This window comes from Anser cygnoides, chromosome 32 (genome assembly GCF_040182565.1).
Source record: "Anser cygnoides isolate HZ-2024a breed goose chromosome 32, Taihu_goose_T2T_genome, whole genome shotgun sequence".
NCBI classification, from domain to species: domain Eukaryota; kingdom Metazoa; phylum Chordata; class Aves; order Anseriformes; family Anatidae; genus Anser; species Anser cygnoides.
In genome coordinates this window covers 3,385,498-3,406,793 of record NC_089904.1, presented here as the reverse complement: position 1 = coordinate 3,406,793, position 21,296 = coordinate 3,385,498, and the positions used below count along the sequence as shown (strand labels likewise).

Sequence of the window (21,296 nt, the reverse complement as noted above, 5' to 3'; positions counted from 1 at the left end):
AGGTTGGTATCGGGCACAGACTCCCTGTCCCCCAGTTCGAGTGTCCCAGGAGCCAGCCGGGAGATACACTGGGCATACTGGGTATACTGGAGGTCCGTGGGCAGCAGGGAATGATGAAAAGGGGGGGGGGGTGGGGGGGTCAGGGGCTGCCGCACACCACAGCGTGCCTGGGGGGCAGCACACAGCCCCCAGGACTGTTTCCTCCCTGCTCATCTCGTCTCTGCCAGGCAGCTTTTAAATGCGGAACCATTAAAATTTTCCACCTCATTTGCGGCTTCTCATACGGTTAATTTTACTGGGACTGTCTATTTATTTATTTGCAGGGCCCCGCGGGGGGGGGTGCTGAGGAGGGCTGGAAGCTGATTTGCTGCATCTGGGAAGTAGGGAGGAGAAGGGGGGAACCACCGAGGGAAGGCGTAGGGCTCCAGCTAATTTAGCAGCTGAAGAGAACAACTTAATCTGAGTCATCTGGAAAATTGGGTAAAACCCTTTTCATCGCCCCCCCCCCCAACCTACCCCCAGGCCCCTTCCCTGCCAGCAGCCATGGACTTCCCGGGAGGCTGCGCACGCTTTGGGGTGGGGAGGCAGAGCTGGGGCCCCACCTCCCGAGCAGATGGCCTTCATTACGTGCAGGATCTAATTGGATTGATCAGCAGTTAATATGAAATTAAAAGGTGATTCCCCCCCCCCCCAGCACCACATGTGCATCCCGGCTGCCCAGGTGCTCCCCGCAGCCGCTCCGGGCCCGGGGGTGCCGGTCCCCGGCAGGAGCGAGGCAGGGAGCAGGCAGAGGAGGGGAGGGCTGAGGGGCTGTCGGCACCCAGCGGGGCAAGGGGCTGGGTGCCACGGCCATCCTGCACGGGAGGGATGGGTGCTGCCAGGTGCCCCGCGGGCCACACTCACCCACTGGCCGCGCACACCGGCCGGGGTTCTCGCGACGCGCTGCGGCTGCAAGGCACAAGGTCAGGGTGCGCTCGTGCTCCCCGTTAGCTCGCAGCCTGGTCGGGACCCAGCTGTGACACACGGGGCAGTGACCCTGCTGGTGGGGGGACAGCCAGTGTCCCCTCGCTAAACCCTCTGCAGCTAGGTTATACGAAGGGGTCTGCTCCCCACCCCACCCCACCCCGCGTGGGGAATGTCAGAGCGGAGGAGCCACCCTGACCTGGCAGATTAATCACCTCAATTTCTCTGTACGGCTCACAAAAGGTCAGGAGTCCTTGCGAGGCTCAGAAATTAATTGAAGTACCACTGCTCTCGTGCTGGATCCATACATCACCCCAGGAGAGCAGCACCGGCAGGGAGGGGATGGGGGCCCCCGTGCGCCATCCCGCAGGCAGCGAGCCCCAGGCAGCACGGCTGGAAGCGGGGGTCCTGGGGCTGCGTGGGCACCCCACGGCCTGCCCACCGCTTGTCCCCATGCAGGAGGCCTGGCCCCCGGTGGCCCCCGCCTGTGTGGCTCTGCCTGAACCTTCTCCTCCAGCTGGGCTGATGCGACGGTCAGAGGTTGTTCTCAATTGTGATGCAGAAAAAAAATGCATTAACTAAACCAAACTGCCTCCTCTCCCCTCCCCACCTGCCCCCCCCCCCACACACACACGCACGCTGACATAAATCAGCATAAATGCAATTTACATATTCATGGTATTTATCCAGTAACTGTCCTGTCCCAGATTAAACGTGCCCCAGGGATCACCCCGGGCTCCTTATCTGTGCCAGGGTGCTCCCAGGAAGGAGCAGCTCCGCTGTGGGATTCGAGCGGGGTGCGCCGCGCTCGGCAGCCTCCTGCATCTCCCCCGCTCCCGGCAAGCCCAGGGAGAGGAGGATGGAGAGGAAAACGCAGTGCTGAGCAGCAGCCCTGCCCCACAGCCGTGCTCTCCTGCCCAAAGCCCCCTTCTGCTTGGGGTCAGAGCCCGGGCCCCGCCGTCTCCCACCCAGCCCAACACATCTCCTCGGGGTTTTCTCCCGTCCCTCCTTTCCCGGTGTCCCCCCAGCCCAGCTGTGCTGCTGGGACAGACCTGGGCCCCCCCCCCCCCCAGGCTCTCTGCTACCTGAGTGCCGCGACCCACGCAGGACGTGTGTCATTGAGGGCTGTGGGGACCCTGCTGGTCTCCAAAGGAGGGGGCGTCTCCAGCTCCGGGGTGCTCCCTGCCCTGGGGTGTCCCCCGGCTACGTTCCTGTGCAGGGGGGAGGTTGCGGGCCGCAGCTCCCACTCTGACAGCTCCTTGTCAGCAGTAATGACCGGCTCTGAGTCCAGCCAGGCCCCAGGGCTTGGTGCTGAGCTCGTTAGGGGGGATTTAATGAGGGCAGGAGGCAGGCGCTGCCTCTGGCTGTTTGTCGCAGCCGCTCTGGCCTCAGCCTGCCTGGACGGCTTGGGTGTTTGCACGGTGCCCCTGGCGGGGCTCATCCTGCTGCCCCCCTCAGCCTCCACCTCTGCCCCATGCTGTGCCCCCAGCTCAGCCCCCAGTCACCACTGGGAGCACAGGTTCCTACTCTGGCACCTGTGTCCACCGTGCTGGAGCTGATGGGACTGGGGCATCCCGATGCTGTTTTCCCCCCAGCCCAGGGGCTGAGGCTGCACCCCCTGGAGACAGGGAACCATGGAGGGGCTGCTTGCGCTGCTTTTCCTCGCCTGGGGGCTGGCAAAAAGGCTCCTAGGGCTGAGAACGCCCCGCTGAGGGCCAGGTGGAGTAAAGCCGGGGCTGCGGGACGCAGGCGGGAGGTGCCTCCCCCCCCCCGCCCCTGCTCTGGGTGCGCAGGGTGCCGGCGCGGGCTGCCCCATGCAATGTGGGGGCTCTCCGAGGTGGGGAGAGCCCAGGTGAGAGGGCTGGAGGCTGAGCCTCGCGCCCCTGGTCCTGGCTGCAGTTTGCACCCTCTTCGCGCTGAGGCATCCGGGAGTGCTCCTCGGCTCAACAACAAGCTGCATAAACAGGAGCCTGCAGGCAGCGTTAATTAGTTAAATATTTGGCAAGGCAGAAGGCACAGGAAGAATCTGAACGAGCTGGAGGGGACAATGCGCTGCCCCCTGCCCCACTGCCCACAGCAGAGCAGACTCCAGGCATCCAGGGATGATCTGGTCCTGCTGGGAGCAGCACATGCCTGCTGCAGGGCCCGCAGCCCGCCAAGGAGCCCTGGGTTTGCACGGAAAAGGATGTGCTGGTGAGGAGGGGTCCCCGGGGACCCCCGGCCACCCCACGTTGCCGCCTCACTCGGAGCCATGCAAGCGGGTGGCTCCTTGTTCACAGCCCCTGGTGGGCCCAATCCAGTGGCCCCAAACTCACGTTTGCGCCATCGGCTCTGCTCATGGCCTCGGTGGTGCAGTAAAACCCACCTGGGCGTTAACCAAGGGCAGGGATGAGCTGCAGTGGGGCACAGATTTGCCTCCAGCTGGGGGATGTCCCTGACGAGGGCTGGCAGAGGGATTCTGGCTGGTGCTGGGGTGCTGAGCACCGTCAGCGGGACCTGGCATTTCAGAGCAGCCCCTGCCCCCCCCGGCTGCCCCCAGCCCTGACCTCCAGACCGCGGGGTCCGTCCTCCCCAGTCCTCAGACAAGGCTGAAACACCCCAAAGCCCAGCTGGGGAGTGACGACTGTGTGCAGCTTCCGTCCCCACAGCCCCTGTGATGTGAACTAAATCCATCCTAATTAGCACTGATTTGCATGGGGAAATTAAAATTAATCTAGCCTGGGTTCATCGGAATTAGTGATTCTAGTTGGGCACATCAGAAAGTGGCAGACGGACGAACAGGGCAGGACTTGGTAAGGTGGGAAGCCGTCTGCCCCCCCCCCGTGCCCTCTCTGGGGCTCTGCCCCAGGCCCCTGTCCTGGCCCCACAAGACCCCAGCACAGGGCTCAGACGCCTGGGGTCAGCCCCGCGCCCTTCCTGGGTGCAGGGGGGGTGTGGTGCATCCCCCCCCCCCCCCCCCGCCCGATCCCATGGCTGTTCCTAGCTGCAGGACAGGGAGGGCAGCGCTTGTCTGGCCCCACCGCCCCATCCCACGCCTGGTTTCTGGCAACGGCAGGAGGGCGAAGGGCGCAAAGGGGCCGGTTCCTGCATCTCCAGGGTGGGAGATGCTGCAAGACGCGGGGGTGGGGGGAAACGGGGCGCGACACGACACGGACACGGGTGTGTGATGTACGCACACATGCACTCATATCAGCAGGCTCCTGTGCGCACATTGCCATGCATGGTCCCGGGCGAGTCCTCGCACACCTACTTCTGTGCATGGCTCCTTACACAGCCGCGTGCGTGTGGCCCCTGTGCTTGCCGTGCAGGAGCGCGTTCCTTTGGAGCCCCCGGCCCGGCAGGGAGTGGGCACAGCGGGGGGAGCCCAGGCCATGCCCCCGTCAGCAAATTCCAGTCCCGGCCGCCCCCAGTTCTGGCGTTGCTGGGCCTGGGGGAGCGCCGCAGCTCATTGGTATGGGGTCCGTGGCAGCGCGAGGAGCAGAATTATCAGCACGCTCATGAAAAATTAACCAGGCAAAAACAGGTGGGCAGGAGCTTTGTCTGCTGGGGCTGGGGGCGGCACGGCGTGGGCAGGCTGGCGTCGTCCAGGCAGCTGCAGGATGGGAGCTGGTGTCTGCCTCTGCTCCACAGGTCATCCCTGCCTGCCGCACGCCTTCCAGCCCCCGAAGCGGGGCCGTCAGTCTGGGATCGTCCCAGACCCGTGGCAGCCGCGTCCCCTGCCCCGTCCCTGTCTGCTGGGGCACGTCTGGTCACGGTGACCCCATCGCTGGCCCTCGGGATTTCAGCCTGGCTGACAGGAGCGAGACCTCCATCTCCTGCGGCTGCATTTGCAAGTCAACCACGAGCTCCGCAGCAGTGGCGGGGGCTACGGGGGGACAGGGACGGGGGCACCCTGGGGAGGGGAGTGGGAACGGAGCAGACCCCGCCATGGAGGGATGAGGCCTTTCGTTGCTGCTCCCCCCCCCCTGGACATCTCTGGCTGGTTTGGGGAGGGGGTGCAGCTTTTCTGTAGAGCTGTTATTGCCACCCCCCCCCCCCCCCGCCCATCCACAGGGCTGTAAACACTCAATTAAGCACGAGCGCCTGGTCCTGCCTTCCCTGTCGCTGCTGGTAATTATGTAGGTTTTTCGGTGTCAGGCACCGCGGGGAAGCGCGATTACAGCTAATTGGAGCGGCTCTCCCCAGCCCAGGCCCTTCTGCAGCTGCTGGAGCTGCCATGTGACAGCAGCTCTGCACCCCCCCAGCCCTGAGTCCCCCCCTAGTTCTGCAACATCACCCCCCACCCCCCCCCGATTTACACCCACAGGGCGCCTGGGTGCTCCCCACCTGCCCGGCTGGCGATGTGGGGCTGGGTGAGGATCCAGGTGGGTGTCTGTGTGCCAGGCAGACCCTGAAGGTGGGAGTTTGCCCCCCCCCCCGAGATATTTCAGGGACCCAGAGGCGCCCTAAAGGCCGCAGAAGGACGGGGTGCACCTGCCCGAAGCACTGCCCGGGGCTCTGCTCCGCGGGCGGGAGCCGGCTCGGCCCCGTGCACCGCACGCAGCACCGAATGCACCCAGGGCGCGTGGGTGCGAGGAGCCCTGAGGCTCCCGGCAAGAACGGGGCGTTCAGCGGGGGGATCGGAGAGCTGGGGGGAGAGGTGGTGGGGGGGGGGGGGGTGTCAAGGACCCGATGCCGCCCGTCCCGGCAGAGACGCGTCAGGAGCGCAGCGTCTGCCATCGATTTCTTATTACGGAGTTCAGCAAGAAAAATGAGGCGCTGGGGCTGCGGAGCAGCAGCCGCGGTTTGTCGCCTTCGCGCCGTGTCCTGGCGGGGATGGGAATTGACTGGGGCGTCGCTGGCATCACTCGGGGGGGGGGGGGGGTCGGGTCCTTGGAGCCGTGCGCCACGAGAGGGCGCCGCAGGACCCCCGACGGGCCCGGGACGCCCCCCGGCGGGCAGCGGGGCCGCGGACACGCGTGGGCTGCTCGTGCAAGGGCACCCGGCCCCGGGGCGCGCTCCTGGGGGGGGCAGGGGTCGGGGTCGTGCCCGTGCCGCGGTCCCGCGTGGGTCGGCAGCAGCTCGGCGGGGACGCCGCGGGGGTCGGGTTGGGCACACGCGTGTCCCCGTGCGTGGGCCGGGCACGCTGCGCAGCACCGTGCACGCCTCGGTCGCGTGCGCCCTGCTTGGCGCGGCTCCGGCCCCCACCGGTGTCTTTGTGACGGCGAAGGAAGAGGCTATGATGTTCATTAAATTGCATCGAGGCGGCGTTACGGCAATCGGCAGCTGGCGACCCCGGTTATTTATAAAACAGGCTTTGGAAATCACAGCTCTGGGCTCGGGCTTTTCTTCAGAGAATTACGGAAAGAAAAAAAAAATAAATAAAAAGAAAGAAAATAAAAATCGATATCGCAGGACAAGGCCAAGGCGGTGGTTAATCGCAGGGTCGGTTCCAGGAAACGCCTCCGGCAGCCAGGGAAGCGGCAACCTGCCCACTGCCATCCTGGAGCCCCTGCCGGCGGCGCTGGACGCCCCCTCAGCACCCCGGCTGCACCCTGCAGGCCCATGGCTGGGTCTCTGGGGACAAGGAGGGGGCTTGTCTCAGCTGGCGCTCGCAATATCTTGGGGGGTTTGGGGTCCCAAGTTATTAGGGTGGTGCCCCCCAATCCTGCAGCAGTTGTGGGTCAGGGATCGGCTTTCCTGGTACTCATCACGCAGTGCCCCGTGATTAATGGAGGGAATTAGGATGATAATAGCCCTGTAAATGAAGGTGCCAGCTATAAATGATGTGTGCCTGTGTTGGGTGATGGATGGCACCGGGGCCAGCCCTGGGTGCTGGCAGACAGGCGTGCTCGGAGGCACGCTGCAGCCAGGGCAAGCACGTGGGGGAGCAAGAAGGGGGGGGGGGGGGGGGTCATGATGTCCTAGAGATCAGTGGCATCACGGCACGGGCATGACATCGCACTCAACAGGAGGAGATGTGGGACAATCCCGGCGCGGCAGGGAGGAAGGGGCGAGGTTGCCCCACCGTTACCTGGCTGTGCAGTCCACCATGACGTGTCGCAACAGCGCTGGCGGCGATGCCCTTTGTGGAGCTGCTCCTTCAGCCCCTGTCCCCCCCACACCCCCCCCCTTGCCAGTCCCCTCAACCTGTTCCCGTCCCTGCCCCGCCGGCCGCCTCCTCTCCCTGCAAGGGTCTGGGACCCCCAGCACCCAGCCCCTTCTGCCCGTGCTGAGGCTTGTCCTGCAGCGCGCCTCTGTGGGGCTATGAAATATATCCCGTTAATTCACCATTTAATTATTGGCTGTTTGTTTATTGTTTGTTTGCTTTAGATGATATGAATTTTTTATGATGGTTTCCATTGCGCCCCGGCCAAAAGCCAGGGAGATTTACAGCTTTGGCACGAGCAGCGCCGTGTGGCTCCATCCAGCCCCCTAAAAAGGGGAAGGGCCTAATTATCAGAGGGGTATGACCCTATTCCTGGGGAGGGTGCAACCCTGTGTCACCCCCACAGGAGGTCTGGGGTCTGCTCTTTGCAGGGCGTGGGGGGGTCTGCCTGGGGAGCAAAAAATGGGGGCCAGGAGTGGGGCCAGGGGGGCAGTGAGGAGGCTGTGGGGTGGGGAGGGGGTGTGGAGCTGGCTGGGTGCTGGGGGAGGCACGCGGGGCCGGGGGGGGCTGAGTGCCAAGGCTGGGAGCTGGAGGAAACAGCACGCTCAGGTGCAGGCACGTTCAGCCCCGAGCTGCAGCATCTCCCATTAATGAAGCACTTCATCACCGCGGCGTTGCAGGGGGGGCACCCAATTCGGGATGATAAATTCCCCGCGACGGCCCTGCGCTCGCTTGCAGCAGCCGTGATTCTCCTTCATCTTGAATAATATTTTTGGAGTGGCTGTAAAATACCCGCCGCAGCAGCTGCGAGCAGCATCACCAAGGCCTGGCGGCTCCCCCCGTTCCCCCCACCCTGTTTGTCTCAGCTGCTTTCCCTGACCGGGCTGTACCGGAGGGCCCTTGTGTAGGGTCTGGGACTGCGCTGGCACACGTGGGATTGTGTGTTGGTGCGTGTGCAAGCCTACGTCCTGCCCATACAGGTGTGTTAGGGTCCCCGTGGTCACGCACACCTGTTGGGATCGGGGCAGGGGTGTGCGTGTGTCTGTGCACAAACGCGTGCACGCAGGCAGGGGGGTGCAGCAGCACGGGGGGGGGGGGGGTGTCTGTGCACAGGGAGCTGTGAGCGCACGTCCGTGCAGCTCTGCATCTGCAGGTGTGTGTCCCTGCGTGTGCCCGCTCGCTGAGGGCGGGGGCTGTAATTCTGTAATTCTCATCTCTTGAGGAAGTATCTGAGGGCTTGGTCCACCCCTCCAAGCTCGGACCCTTCTGCTCCGCGTGGTGCCAGGCAGGGGCAGCCATGAAGAGCTCGGAAGGTTTCTATCTGCTTGGATTTATGGTGTCTCCCTCCTGGGGGGGGGCGTGCTGGCATCCTTCCAGCTCTCGGCAGGGCCGAGCCCCTTGAGATGGCCGCTGTCACAGGGGTGGGCTTGCAGCACCCAGGAGAGTGCCCGAGCAGCAGGGCACGAGCTCTAATCACCATGGAAGAGAGAAGTGCGGCACGGAATTAAATGGTCTCTTAATTATAATCATTAATGAGCACGGAGGCAGCTGGGCTTTGCAGGCAGGGAATCCCACTGCTTCTCCAGGGGAAGTCCTGGGCTTGTCTGCAGGGAGCGCAGAGCTCGCGGGGTGCTCCAGAGCAGGCCTGGCTCCGATGGGGTCAGGACCCACCAGCGTCCCAACGCTGCTACGTGCCCGCTTGACACCCTGCCGAGTGCCTCCCCCCGCCAAGGGGATCCCGGCGGTGCCACCCTTGCAATGTGTGTGCACGTGCCCCACCACAAACCCTCCCGCACAGCTCTGCCCCGACCCTGCCCGCGCACACGCCCGCACCCCCTGCCGCCCCCCCTGCGCCGCAGCAGTCGCTGGCAGAGGAAGGCAGCGAAGGACGCGCGCGCTCCTCTGCCGAGGGCAGGATGCACTCTGTCTTGGGGAGTGGCACTTAATCAATCCCATTTCAAAACTCTAATTATATCAACAAAGGCCTCAACACGGCGCTGCTGGCTGTGATTCAGGGCTTGTTTATTTATTTCCACATGCTCCAGAGAAGTTTCTCCCCTTTGTCCTTTTAGACTTTGCTGAGAGAAAGGAGGCGAGGATGGAGTGGACGCGGCGGAGCTGGGCTGTGCGGAGGGGTGGCAGCAGAGCTCTGTGCGTGCACCGGCTGGGCTGGGGGGATGTGGGGGTGCTGGCCCCCATCAGAAGGGGGTGCATGTCGGGGATCAGCCCGCGCCCATCACATGCAGAAGGGACACTGCCACGTGCTCTGTGCCCCGAGGAGCCGCGGGGCTCGGCCGCTGCAGGGCAGGATGCGGCCAGCAGCCATGGGGATGGATGCGACGTCCCTGCCTGCTGCGCTGGGCTGCCTGCTCCGCCGATCTCCCCAGTCTTTTGTTAAGAGCCAGTGGGTACAAATAACTGGTTTCCATATGCACAGCAGCATCTGTTACTGCCAGGGAGATTTGCATTGCTAAATGTAAATTGGGTGTTATGTCATTTATCATAAAGGGGAGGGTGGCGGGGGGTGCTGAGGGGAGGCAGCAAACATCGGAGAAGTTGTCATAACAAATCACACAACTCATCTTTCGCCCTAGCACAAAGGTGCCGAGCAACCTGGGAGGGCTTTGTATGCGGAGGAGAGGGGCTGGCCCCTCATCCAGACAGGGAAACTGAGGCACAAGTGCTGGGGGAGGGCACCTGGGGGGTGTTGCGGAGAACCCAGACCCAAAGCTGGTCAGTAACCCAGTACAGGAGCTGCTGGAAGGGGCAGAGCGTGGCTGGGGCTCCACAGTGGATGCTCAGCTGCCCGCTTCCAGCTTGCTGCCCCTGGGCTGGGATCCCCGTCCCGCCCCGTCCCTCCCAGCCCTGCTGCAGACACCTCCCCGTGTGTCCTGCCCTCCTCCAGCCTCGGCCAGCACTCGGAGCCTCACACCACAGCCAGACCTCCGGCCCCGCTCCCTTGCCATGAAGGGCCCCCTGCTCGGAGCCATGTTCTCCCGGCACGTCAAGCGGCACCCCGGAGTGAGTCCCCCACCGCCCCTCCGGCCGGATTCCCTGCATCCTTCTGCCCCTCGCCCCCTCCCAGACCCCTTGGCCCTTACCCCTCCATCTCTCCCTTCCCTCCCCTGGGACGCGTGCCCTGCACCTACCCTCACCCTTCTCCCATTATCCCTTATTCCTCCTCCACCCACTGCTCCCTTCTCCAGCTCCGCTTCCACCCCAAGCCTCTTCTCAGCCTCCTCTGCCCTCCCCGTGCCATCCCAGGGCAGTTCCCCGCTCGCCCGCTGCCCCCTTGCACTTGGCCCGCCCGGCTCCTGCAGCATCCCGCAGGTGCTGGGGGTCCTGCCTGTGCCCCACGGGTGAGCCACCCGCGTCCAGCGCCGCTGGGGTGCAGCAGGGCTGGGCTTTGTGGGCTTTGTGCGCGTGGAGGCGTTTGTATCCAGCCACGCTCACTGGCGGCTGCGTGGGTGGACGGAGGGCGCTGCTCCCTGCTCCGGGGGTGTCTTTGGAAGGGGGTGGGAATGGAAGCTGAGCGTGCCGCTGGCCAGCCCCCACAGCCCAGGTCTGATGTGCCGGCTCCTGTCCTTCCAGCCTTCCCCATTCCCTGCCGCCGAAACCTTACAGCCCCTCCAAGAGGACCACAGTTATGTGGCCCTACCCTGCCAGGAAGGTCCCCCCACGGCAGGGCTCTGGCCCCTGCCACAGGGTCCCCGGCATCCACCCTGCATCCTGGCAGGGGCTGGTGACCCGCACAGGGCTGACGAGCTGCCGGCGCCGGGCTGAAAGTCACGTAAGCGCTTGGCAGTCGGGTTTGTGGGGAGGCAGAGCTGCCAGGCTGGAAAGGATGATGAGCCGTGGCCGAGCACCAGGCCGGCCCCGGTGGCGGGAGGCTGGCGGCCAGGCAGGAGGCGCGGGAAGCCGGGGCCTCTCCCCTGATGGAGGATGCCCGGGTGATTCTGCAACTGCCGTGAAAGCGCGGGTGTGCAGCAAGGGCCAGGGCTCTCGTGCCGGCTTCACAGCACAGCTGCAGGACAGGGATTTGGGGCTTTTCTGCTCATGCCCCACTGCGGTGTCTGCAGCTGTCAGGCAGAGATTTGTGCATGGCTGGAGGGGGCGCAGCAGGGTCCCCGAGCAGCATGCGGGAGGGGCGGTGGGCCTGGATGCCCGTGCCTGAAGCACCTGCAGCCGTCCCGCGGGGCTGGCGCCAGCACGAGTTGCTGTGGCAGTTTCTGAGACGTCGTTCTTCACAAGTGACCACCCGGGCAGGTACATCGGGGCTCTCACCTTGCAGCAGAGCCCCCCCCACTGCCCACCCGCCTGGCAGCGAGCGGCGGCCTTGCCGTGCCCAAGGAGCCCGGTACCGGTGAGGTACGGGAGCCCTGGCAGGAGAAGCGCCACGGGCACGCTGCCCACACCACCGGGCACCACTCCGGCTGCTCGCCTTTGCATGCGGACCCGCCCCAGGTGCTGGGGCTGGTGCGAAGAACCCCTGGCACGAGCCGCTCAGCCCAGCGCCCTCGCCTCACCTGGCGCCTGCACACATTTCCTTTCTCCTTCCCGTTGCTTTTGCAGCCGGCGCGGTGGGACGAGGGCCAGGTCCCCGCTCTGTCAGTGCTGGCTCTGGCTCTCCACAGGCTCACGGCGAGGTGCGGGTGGTGGCTGTGGCAGGGCTGGGGGGTGCACGAGGTCCTGGGGCACACGTGCCTCACTCTGGACATGGCCATCTGCGGCTCCCACCGTTAGGGTTAAGGGGCAAACGCTCCTGGGCAGCCGAGCCCCACAAATGCATGCCCACAAGCAGCATTTTAACTCTCTGTATGCTTAAGGTCAAACTCGCAACGTCTTATTCATTTCCATGTGCACGGAGGAGGCTGTTCCCAGAACTCTGTAGCCCCCTTGCCTGCCACAAGCCTGGTCCCCCTGCTCCCCCTACCTTTAATTCTTCCCAGGCATTAATTACCCAGAAGGTGTCAGCAGCAGATGGTGAGACGGATCCGTCGCCCCGAATCTCCTCCAACAGACACTGCAATTCTCGGCGCTGTGGAGTTCTTCTTGATTAGCCGGCGCGGCTGGGTAGTGGCTACTGCCAGATCCTCTTGGCACCTGGCCGCACACAGCGCAAAAGATCATTATCTGCTGATGCCTCTAACCTCCCGAATCGGCACCGGCATCTGCCGGGCGAGAGCGCGGCGTGCTGCTTGGCTTGGGCTTTGGCGCTGCAGAGCAGGATGGGGGCCGTGCAGGGGCACTGGGAAGGGTGCGGGGTGGCCAGCTAGGACCGAGGGGCAGGCAGGGAGCCTGTGGGGAGCGGGAGACATTTTATGTCAAGGTGCCTTCCCCACGAGACACCTTCCCTGTGGGGGTGCTTGGTGGAGAACAGCCCAGGGAGGTTCAGCTGGATCCTGCTTTTTGTGTTTTGGAATCCCCCCCCCCCCCCCCGCCAACCCCCCAGCCTCATCCAGGTGGGGAAACTGAGTCACGCACAGTGGGTGGGCGGGTGGGGGTTCGGAGACACTCACTGAGAGCTCGAGCTGCCAAACGGCACTGCAGATATAACCCAAGAGCTCAGGTGCTGGCAATGCAAACCGCGCCGAGCGCGAGGCGCTCGCTGTGCACCGCCAGCCCCCGCTCCCGCGCTGCCACTAATGGGCACGGCGAGGCGCCGGCCGTGTTTGCCTTCCCAGGGGCACAGGTTGGCGGGAGGTTCATTACGCTCCGACCGTCTTCCCTGGCGCGGGGGCCACAGCAATTTGGGGGAGGTCAGAGCTGCTGCGTCTCAGCTCCGATTGAGGCCGCGTCCCCCTGGGCACCGGGGATTGGCAGCGTGAGGAGGGGGGAGCGGAGACGAGGAGATGGAGCCGCTCACCCTGCAGTGGCGAGATGAAAGCCCTGCCTTGGGGGGGGGTTGCTCGCAGCGACCCCCGTCATGGTGGCCAGGGCAGCACCGAGGGGGTGGCCGAGTGCCCCCCCTCCCCGTGCTGTTACCGCTTCTCCGAGCCCTGCCTTGCACCCAGCAGCACAGCGCGGTGAATGCGGCACCTCAGCGGCAGCAGGGGATGCAGCCCCGGCTGTCCTGTGCTTGGCAGGGACAGGGGACAGGAGGACACCGGGTGCTGGACCTGCGGGGGGGGGGGTAGCTTGCTGGGGTGGGGGTCCGTGCCCTGCCTGCAGACCGAAGGGACCCCACGTCCTGGGGGGCACCGCCAGCGAGGTGCGGGTACCCTCAGCTATGCCGGTGAGCACGGGGCCGGGCCGGCAGTGGGGAAGTGATTTCTCATTCTAAACCCAATTCCTCTCCAACATGAGCCGATTTTTCTCTCCCTCTTTTAATTCAGTCACTCAAGCTGACAGCTACACTGTGTACTGCAGCCCAGCTACAGGATTGCTCTGCCATATTTCCCCTGTAAATCTCCCAGTGTGTCAGCTCTCCCTTTCACTCTCCAGTCGGCCTGATAAATATTCATTTTATTGGGGTATTTTTCATTTTTCTCTCTCTCCCTCTGCAGCTCGTTCCCCTCATTGGCTTCATCAGTGTTGGACTGGGCAGCGCTGTGCTGTACTTGCTCAGGCTGGCCCTGTACAGCCCGGACGTCAGGTACGGGGGTGCCGGCACCCAGCCCACACGCACCATGCACCCGGCACAGCGCTGGGGGGGGGGGGGCCGCAAGGTGCTCCCCCCCTGCTCAGACACCTCTGTGGGGGGCTCCGAGGGGTGGGCACGGACCAGCAGCACCGGGGGACGAGGGAAGCCGAGGCGCCGCCTGCCCTGCCCCTGCTTGGGGTTGCCTCAAGGCCCCCAAGGAGGGGAGCGGGAGACGGGCACGTTCCGAGGAAGGGCAGAGAGCAGGGTGGGCGCGGGAGTGACGAGGCAGATAACGGCAGCGTGCGACCGACGGACGGACGGACAGAGAGACAGACAGACAGCCGGCGTGGGGCTGGATGGATCGACAGAGGGCCAGAGAGAGAGAGGGCTGCGAAAACAGCGGGACAGCCGGCTGCCGAAGGGCTGGGGCGCGAGGTTGGAGGGGCGGCCAGGCAGATAAAAAAGCGTGCACGGACGAATGGCGAAGGGGAGGAAGACGAGGTGTAAGGATAGATTGATGAGGAACAGGGGCTGGATGGATTGGCACAGGGAAAGGCAGGCACGCTGTGGCGTGCGAGGCAGGGTTTTTTTTTTTTTTTCCCTTATAACTGAGTGGCCCACGGTCCCTGCAGCCCCACGCTGTCTAATGCCTATCTAATATTTGTTTGCTCCGGGTAAAACGCTCATTGATTTAATTTGATGCCAGCTGCCCAGGGTACTTAGCTCAGCAATTAGCAGATCCAGGCACCTTGTCTTTGATGGTGGAAGCGCAGGGGTGTGCGCGTGTTTGTCAAGGGGGGGGGGGATAAAACAACGGCAGCCCGCCCAGCACATTAATGCCACTAAACAGCTCCAGGGGTCTGCAATCGCAGCGCAGCTCCCCCCTCCCTGCCCCAGCACACGCATCTTCCGAGATGGAAAATTCTGCTCTTGGCCAACACCAGCGGATTGCAGGGGGAGGGGGGGAGGGGGGAGGACAGGAGCTGCTTTCTCCAGGGTCCCATCCCACGGCTCTGCTGGCCTTCTGCAACCCCCCTGGGGCAGGACAGACGGTTCCTCCTTGGTCGGAAGCCAGTCGGAGCCCCCGACCCGCCGGCACAGCAGATGCGACGACGGTGTCCGGGGTTAGCCCTGCCCGGAGACAGGGCTGGGGGCACCCGTGGGGGTGAAATGGGGAGGGGGTGTCTGCGGGGCCCTACCCCTCCCCTTACAGGTGCTGACAGCCCCATCGCTTCTTGCAGCTGGGACCGAAAAAATAACCCCGAACCCTGGAATAAGCTGGGCCCCACGGACCAGTATAAAGTGAGCACTGGGGTGAACTGGGGGGGCCTGGCTCTCTGGGGAGGGGGGCACGGGCACCTTTCAGGGACCAGCACCACGCTGTGCTTGGGGAAGAGGCGGGAACAGCATCAACCCTGGGCTGGAGGCAGGGGGGCACAAGCCCTTGAATGCCCCCACCCCTTCTCATACCCCTCCCCTTTCCAGTTCATGGCAGTTTCCACTGACTACAAGAGCCTCAAGAAGGACCGGCCCAGCTTCTGAGCTGCTGCCTCGTGCCAGCCCCCCCAGCACCTTCTGCAGCCCCCCCCCAGCACCGCCGGCCTGCTCCACAACAGCCCCAGCACCAGGCTGGGCCCCTGCACCAAGCCCCCTCACTCCAGGCCCCCCTGTCCTGCCCCGCAGCAGCCGCTGCTTGCACCACCTCTCCCCGCCAGCCCCATCTGCACCAAACACGTAGACCGGCAATAAATAAATCACTGAGGGGAGCGAGGAGGACGGCTCGTGGCTTCCCAGGCCCGTCAACACAGGAGCGGTCCAACACCCCCCGCCCCGCGATGGCCGGGGGCTCGCGTCCCGCTGGAGGCCGCGGTTCCCAGCCCTGACCCCTCGGCGCCGCGCTTCCGCTCTCCCACGCTCCAGGGGTGCCCCCGGAGCTCCCCCGCGAGGGTCCTGGCCCATGGGGAGGCCACAGGAAGCCAGATCTGGGGAGGAAAAAGAGGAGGAATGGGGGGGGGGGTTGAACGCAACCAGACGCAGCGCATGCACGCGCCTGTTCCCCGCCCCGGGGCCTACGTGCCCCACATGGCACGGCCTGGCCTTTGCCACGGGCAGGGGGGGGCCTGTCCTGTTTTGGTTTGGCCAAGAAGGAGAATTAAAGGCCAGGATTTTAGGAAGCGACGAGCGGGACGTGCCTAGGGCTGGCAGCGGGGGGGCTGCCGAGGCTCCGCCACCTCCAGCCAGGCCAGGACCCTGGGGGCTGCCACTTTCCTCACACCCCATGGCACGAGGGGCACAGGGAGGGGTACTGGGGGAGCACTGGGGTAGGGGAGAGGGACACAGGGGACAACTGGGGGCACTGGGACCGTGTCTGGTGATGACTGGGGGCCTGGGGATGCCATCGGCCGCGTCCTCCCCCCGTCTCCAGCCCCAGCTCAGTGCAGCCCACACACCTCCAGGCAGGCAGGCTCTGCCCCCACTTTTATTAGCGAACCTCCCCTATGGAAAATTGCAAGACTTCCTCGGGCAGAAGGGAGGAGGCTGGAGCCAGGATTGGTCCCGTCCCACACCCCACGGGGGTTGGTTGGTCTCTAGACCCTAACACTGAGCAGGATGGGGGGGCACCCAGGGAGAGGAGGTGCCCAGCCCCAGAGGTGCTGGTGGGGACGAAGGAGAGCAGGGAATGCATGGGATGGGTTCGGCTCCCCCTCGCCCCTGAGTCCAGGCCTGGCAGGAGGGGCAAGAGCCCCCCCTCAGCGGTCACTGAAGCCAGGCATGGGGAAGGCACGAGCAAAGGTCTCCACGCGCTGGCGCAGCTCTGCCAAGCGCCGCTGCGTCTCCGCATCCTGCAGCAAGAAGGTCTTGAACTCCTGGAGCTTGCCTGGGTGCAGAAGGGAGAGCGGGGAGCAGGTGAGAGGGGCATGGGGGGGCACAGCAGCCCCATCCTGCCCCAAACAGAGCGGTGCCCACTCACAGCCACAGCCAGGGCCCTGCTAACTCACTGGTTTTGCTCTTGACATCCAGGGCCAGCGCTATGCCTTCATCGATGAATCCCACCACTTTCTGGAAATCCTCCTCGCGGAAGTGGCGGGAGGTCAGCGCGGGGGCCCCTAGGGACACATCAGGGCTGTGAGCTACACCAGGGGGTACACCCAACGGGAGCCAAACCCACCAAGGTGCTCCCAAGGTCCCTGAAGTGGTCCCAGGCCCCTTCCCATAAGGGGTCCTCGAAGAGGGGTGGAGGGGAAGGGAGACACCCTGGAGAGACAACAACCTGGGGACCCCTCCCCAGGGAAGGGGCTGGGTGGGGGCAGGAATCTCCTTCCCAGAACAAGGCCTGTCCCTCACCCAGGCGCAGCCCTCCCGGCGTGAGCGCGCTCTTGTCCCCCGGGCACGTGTTCTTGTTGGCCGTGATGGAGACGAGCTCCAGGACTCGCTCGGCCCGGGCGCCATCGATGCCCTTGGGCCGCAGGTCCACCAGCACCAGGTGGTTGTCGGTGCCACCTGGGGAGCAAGGGACACAAGGTGAACGGTGACAGCCCCTGTCCCCTGCAGCCCCCCTCCCTCTGTGCCACCTTCAGAGCCCTGTCCCGCATCCTCAGCCCCCTTCCCCTTGTCCCCTGCGGCCAGGACGGAGGCACTACCTGACACCAGGGTGTACCCGCGCTGCAGCAGCGCCTGTGCCATGGCTTTGGCGTTCCTCAGCACCTGCTGGCAGTACTGGCGGAACGCAGGAGAGCTGGCCTGGGGGGGACAGACCGCGTCCATCAGCATGGGGCCTGGCCCAGCCCAGCCCAGCCCTGGATCCTCCCCCCGCAGACCTGCTTGAGGGCCACAGCTACGGCAGCGATGGCGTGGTTGTGGGGCCCCCCTTGCAGGGAGGGGAAGACGGCGAAGTTGATCCTGTCCTCCAGGTCATAGAGCGTCTCCTTGCCCGTCTTCTTATCCACCGAGCGCACACCCTTGCGATAGAAGATGAGTCCTGACCTGTGGGCAAGAGAGCATGGCACTGCTCCTCCCAGGACAGCCGGGCCCCTCTGCACCAGCGCAGCACCAACGCCGTCACCATGCTGCTCTGGGCCTGCCGGGTGTCCTCCCTCCTGCCCCAGGTCCGGGGGCTGCCCCCAGACAGAGCATGAAAATCAAACTCTGCTTTGCACCCCCCACGGGGCGCTGGAGCCTTCCCGGGGACCGCAGCGGGATGCGGCCTCACCTGGCGCCACGCAGGGTCTTGTGCGTGGTGCTGGTCACCAGGTCCGCGTGCTCAAAGGGCGACGGGATGGCCTTGGCAGCCACCAGCCCGCTGATGTGTGCCATGTCCGCCAGCAGGTACGCCTTCACCTCCTCGCACACCTGGGGACGTGGCAGTCAGGGGCTGGCCCCATCCCCGCGGTGCGCCTGCACCCGGGTAGCGAGGGGCTCCTGTCCCCGCGGCGCCGCGCCGCTTCCCCGCACCTTCTTCATGCGAGCGTAGTCGATGAGGCGGGCGTACGCACTGGTGCCAGCGATGACAAGGCGAGGACGGAAGAGCCGCGCCGTCACCTCCAGCTGGTCGTAGTCGATCAGCCCCGTGGCTGGCTGCAAGGGATGGACAGGCAGAGGGATGACAGACACACACCTCCCCTCGCGGCTCTGAGCACGGCGCGGCCAAGAGCTCGCGGAGCATCGCACAACACAAGGACGCGGCACACGGGGGCAGCGGGACAGGGGATGGCAGGGGTGCTGAGGCACCCCAGGGGCTCAGCCAGCCACCCCCCGACTCACATCGAGCTTGTAGGGCATCGACTCAAAGAAGATGGACGTGGCCGAAATCCTCTTGACATCTGACATGTACCCGTGCGTGAGGCTGCGGGGGAAGGCAGAGGTGCGGGATGAGGCTGGGACCCCCCCAAGGGGTGCAGACTCCCGGCTGCCTCACCCCGGCACCTACTGGCCCCCGTCGGGCAGGTCCAGCCCCATCAGGCGGTCGTGGGGCTGCAGCAGGGCTGTGTAGGCTGCAAAGTTGGCCGGAGACCCCGAGTAGGGCTGAACATTCACGCCCCAGCGGGCAGGGTCCAGGTCAAACGCCTCCAGAGCCCGCTGCTCGCACAGCAGCTCGATCTGGTCCACCACCTCTGCTCCCCCGTAGTACCTGGGGGGGAAAAAGGAGGTGATTATAGGGTATCCCCCTCTGCAAAACCCACTGGGGACCTTGGGGGAGAGGAGAGCTTCCCTTCTGGTACACCCCTGCCGGCCCTGGGGTCCCTGTGACCCTTCCTGCAGCTGAATCCCGACTGCAGGGGGACCCCTGACGCTGCCAGCCCCCCCCCGGCCAAGCCCAGAGCCCACGCCCCCCCTTTACCTCTTGCCCGGGTATCCCTCCGAGTACTTGTTGTTGAGGCAGGAGCCCAGGGCCTCCAGCGCTGCCCGGCTGCAGAAATTCTGGGGAAGAAGAGGCTCAGAGTCGGGGTGCCACAGCTCACGGGAGACGGACCACTGCCGCCCCCGCTCCCAGCGCCCCCTATCCCACCTCAGACCCCCTACTCCACCTCAGAGGCAATGAGCTCCAGCCCTCGGCACTGCCGATCCTTCTCCTTCTGGACCAGGGACCACATCTCGGGGTCGCTCTCGGCAAGGCTCTCCTGCCCCGTCCAGCCAGGCAGGTGCCCGACGGCTGCTGCCGCGGCCGTGCCATGCTGCGCTCGCCAGCTGCCAGCACCCAGCTGGGCGCATCGCTGCAGAGCCTGCGCGGGACGGGGGGGGCTCAGAGGTTGCCACCCCTCACGGGCAGCTGCCAGGCCCCGATACCCCCCCGAGCACCCTCGGAGCTGTGAGCAGCAGCACGAGGAGCAGGACCCCGGTGCTCTGGCTCCCGCTGCCACCCCAGAGGGTGGGTGTGGGCAAGTGGGACCCCCCCCCCCCCCCCCGGGGCTACCCCAGCCCATAGGCAGAGCTGGAGCAGCTCCGGTGAAGGAGCAGCAGCAACGGCACCAAAACCTGCTGCGGGTACGCGAGGGCGCATGCAGGGGAGCTGCACGTGCGTACACGTGGGCACCTGGTGGCATGGGGGGGGGCCACCAGGACAGACGGACCCCGGGACAGATGGACCCCAGGACAGATGGACCCCGGGACAGATGGACCCCAGGACAGATAGACCCCCAGCCCCAGGGGACCGGGACCCCAGGACCCTTCGGTGCGCAACGGCAACCGGCAGAGCCACGGGGTCAGCCGGGGTTGGGGGGGGGGAGCCCACAGATCCTGGGGGAGCCCGGCGTCTGTGCTGGGGGGGGGGGGGGGGGGACCCCGCGCACCCCCAGCCCCGTTCCCCACCGACGGCTTCGTGCCCGGGGCGGGGATCCCCACGCACGTGTGCGGCCCCGTCCCGGTGCCGGGTGATGTAACCGCCGCCGCCCCATTGCATCACCCGCCGGGCCGCGGCCCCCCCGCAGCGGGGCGCAGCGCGGAGCCGCCCCCGGACCGCCCCGTCGGGCAGGGGCCAAGGGCCGGCGGCTGCCCCCGGGGTCGGCCCCGCGGCCCGGGACTTTGGGACGGACGCGAAGGTCGCGGGGGGGGGGGCGGCGGGGGGGGGGGGGGGCACGGGGCGGGGGTGGAGTAGGGGGCAGTGGGGGGGGGGTAAAGGGCACGGCTGAAAGGGACGAGATGCAAACGGGGGGCGGAGACGGGGGCGGGGCGTGCCGGGACCCCCTGCGGGCAGCGGGACCCCCGCAAGCACCTGGACCCCCCCCGAGCACCGGGACCCCCCCAGCGAGCACCGGGACCCCCCGCGGGCATCGGGACCTCCACGTGCACCGGGACACCCCCAAGCACCGGGACCTCCACGTGCACCGGGACCCCCCCGGGCATCGGGACCCCCCCCAGCACCGGGACCCCCCCCGAGCACCGGGACCCCCCCCCGAGCACCGGGACCCCCCCCGCACCGGGACCCCCCCAGCACCGGGACCCCCCCGGGCATCGGGACCCCCCCCCAGCACCGGGACCCCCCCCAGCACCGGGACCTCCACGTGCACCGGGACCCCCCCCAGCACCGGGACCCCCCCACCTGGGAGCATCGGGACCCCCCCCCCACGGGCATCGGGACCCCCCCCAGCACCGGGACCCCCCCCAGCACCGGGACCCCCCCGGGCATCGGGACCCCCCCCAGCACCGGGACCCCCCCCAGCTCCGGGACCACCCGCGGAAACCGGCAACCCCGTGAACACCGGGCCCCCCCCCCCCCCCCCAGCACCGGGTCCCCCCCCCCCCCAGACACCGGGCCCCCCACCTGTACTGCCCCCCCCCCCCGCCCCCCCGAGCACCGGGCCCGGCCATCAGGAGCCCCCCCTCGGGCACCGGGACCTCCCTGCGGGCACCGGGCCCCCCACCGTGCCCCCCCCCCCCCGGCTCACCGTGCCCAGGCGCAGAGGCCACATCGCGGCCGGCTGCAGGCGGGTCCCGGCCGGGTCCCGGTGCCGTTCCCCGGTGCCGTCCCCGGGCCCTGCCCCGCCCCCCGGGGGGCGGAGACCGAGGGGCTGCCGGTACCGCGGGGCACGCCGGGAACCGGGGTCTGGGCCCCCTCCCGGCGGGGGGGTGGTCCCGGGACCGGTTCCCCCCCCCCCCCGTTCCCCCCCCCCCTCCGCCGCTCGGCACGCCGCACGGAGGCTTTTTCCATTTTTTCCTTTTTATTTT

General features: G+C 66.3%; 2 protein-coding genes across 2 annotated transcripts; one reads left to right on the top strand and one right to left on the bottom strand.

Moving 5' to 3' along the window:
• Positions 1 to 9,915: 9,915 nt before the first annotated feature.
• Positions 9,916 to 15,405, top strand: NDUFA4L2 (NDUFA4 mitochondrial complex associated like 2). The gene is made up of 4 exons (XM_048054778.2): positions 9,916 to 10,072; positions 13,558 to 13,646; positions 14,876 to 14,936; positions 15,120 to 15,405. Exons 1-4 carry the CDS (start codon positions 10,016 to 10,018, stop codon positions 15,174 to 15,176), a joined length of 264 nt encoding a protein of 87 aa, XP_047910735.1. The 5' UTR covers positions 9,916 to 10,015; the 3' UTR covers positions 15,177 to 15,405.
• A 680-nt stretch (positions 15,406 to 16,085) lies between these two features.
• Positions 16,086 to 21,174, bottom strand: SHMT2 (serine hydroxymethyltransferase 2). Its single transcript, XM_066985676.1, has 12 exons — positions 21,017 to 21,174; positions 19,160 to 19,354; positions 18,973 to 19,052; positions 18,562 to 18,762; positions 18,396 to 18,477; positions 18,087 to 18,209; positions 17,845 to 17,984; positions 17,453 to 17,618; positions 17,276 to 17,375; positions 16,980 to 17,135; positions 16,634 to 16,741; positions 16,086 to 16,512 (listed from the first exon to the last, which is right to left on the bottom strand). Exons 1-12 carry the CDS (start codon positions 21,038 to 21,040, stop codon positions 16,385 to 16,387), a joined length of 1,503 nt encoding a protein of 500 aa, XP_066841777.1. The 5' UTR covers positions 21,041 to 21,174; the 3' UTR covers positions 16,086 to 16,384.
• Positions 21,175 to 21,296: the final 122 nt, after the last annotated feature.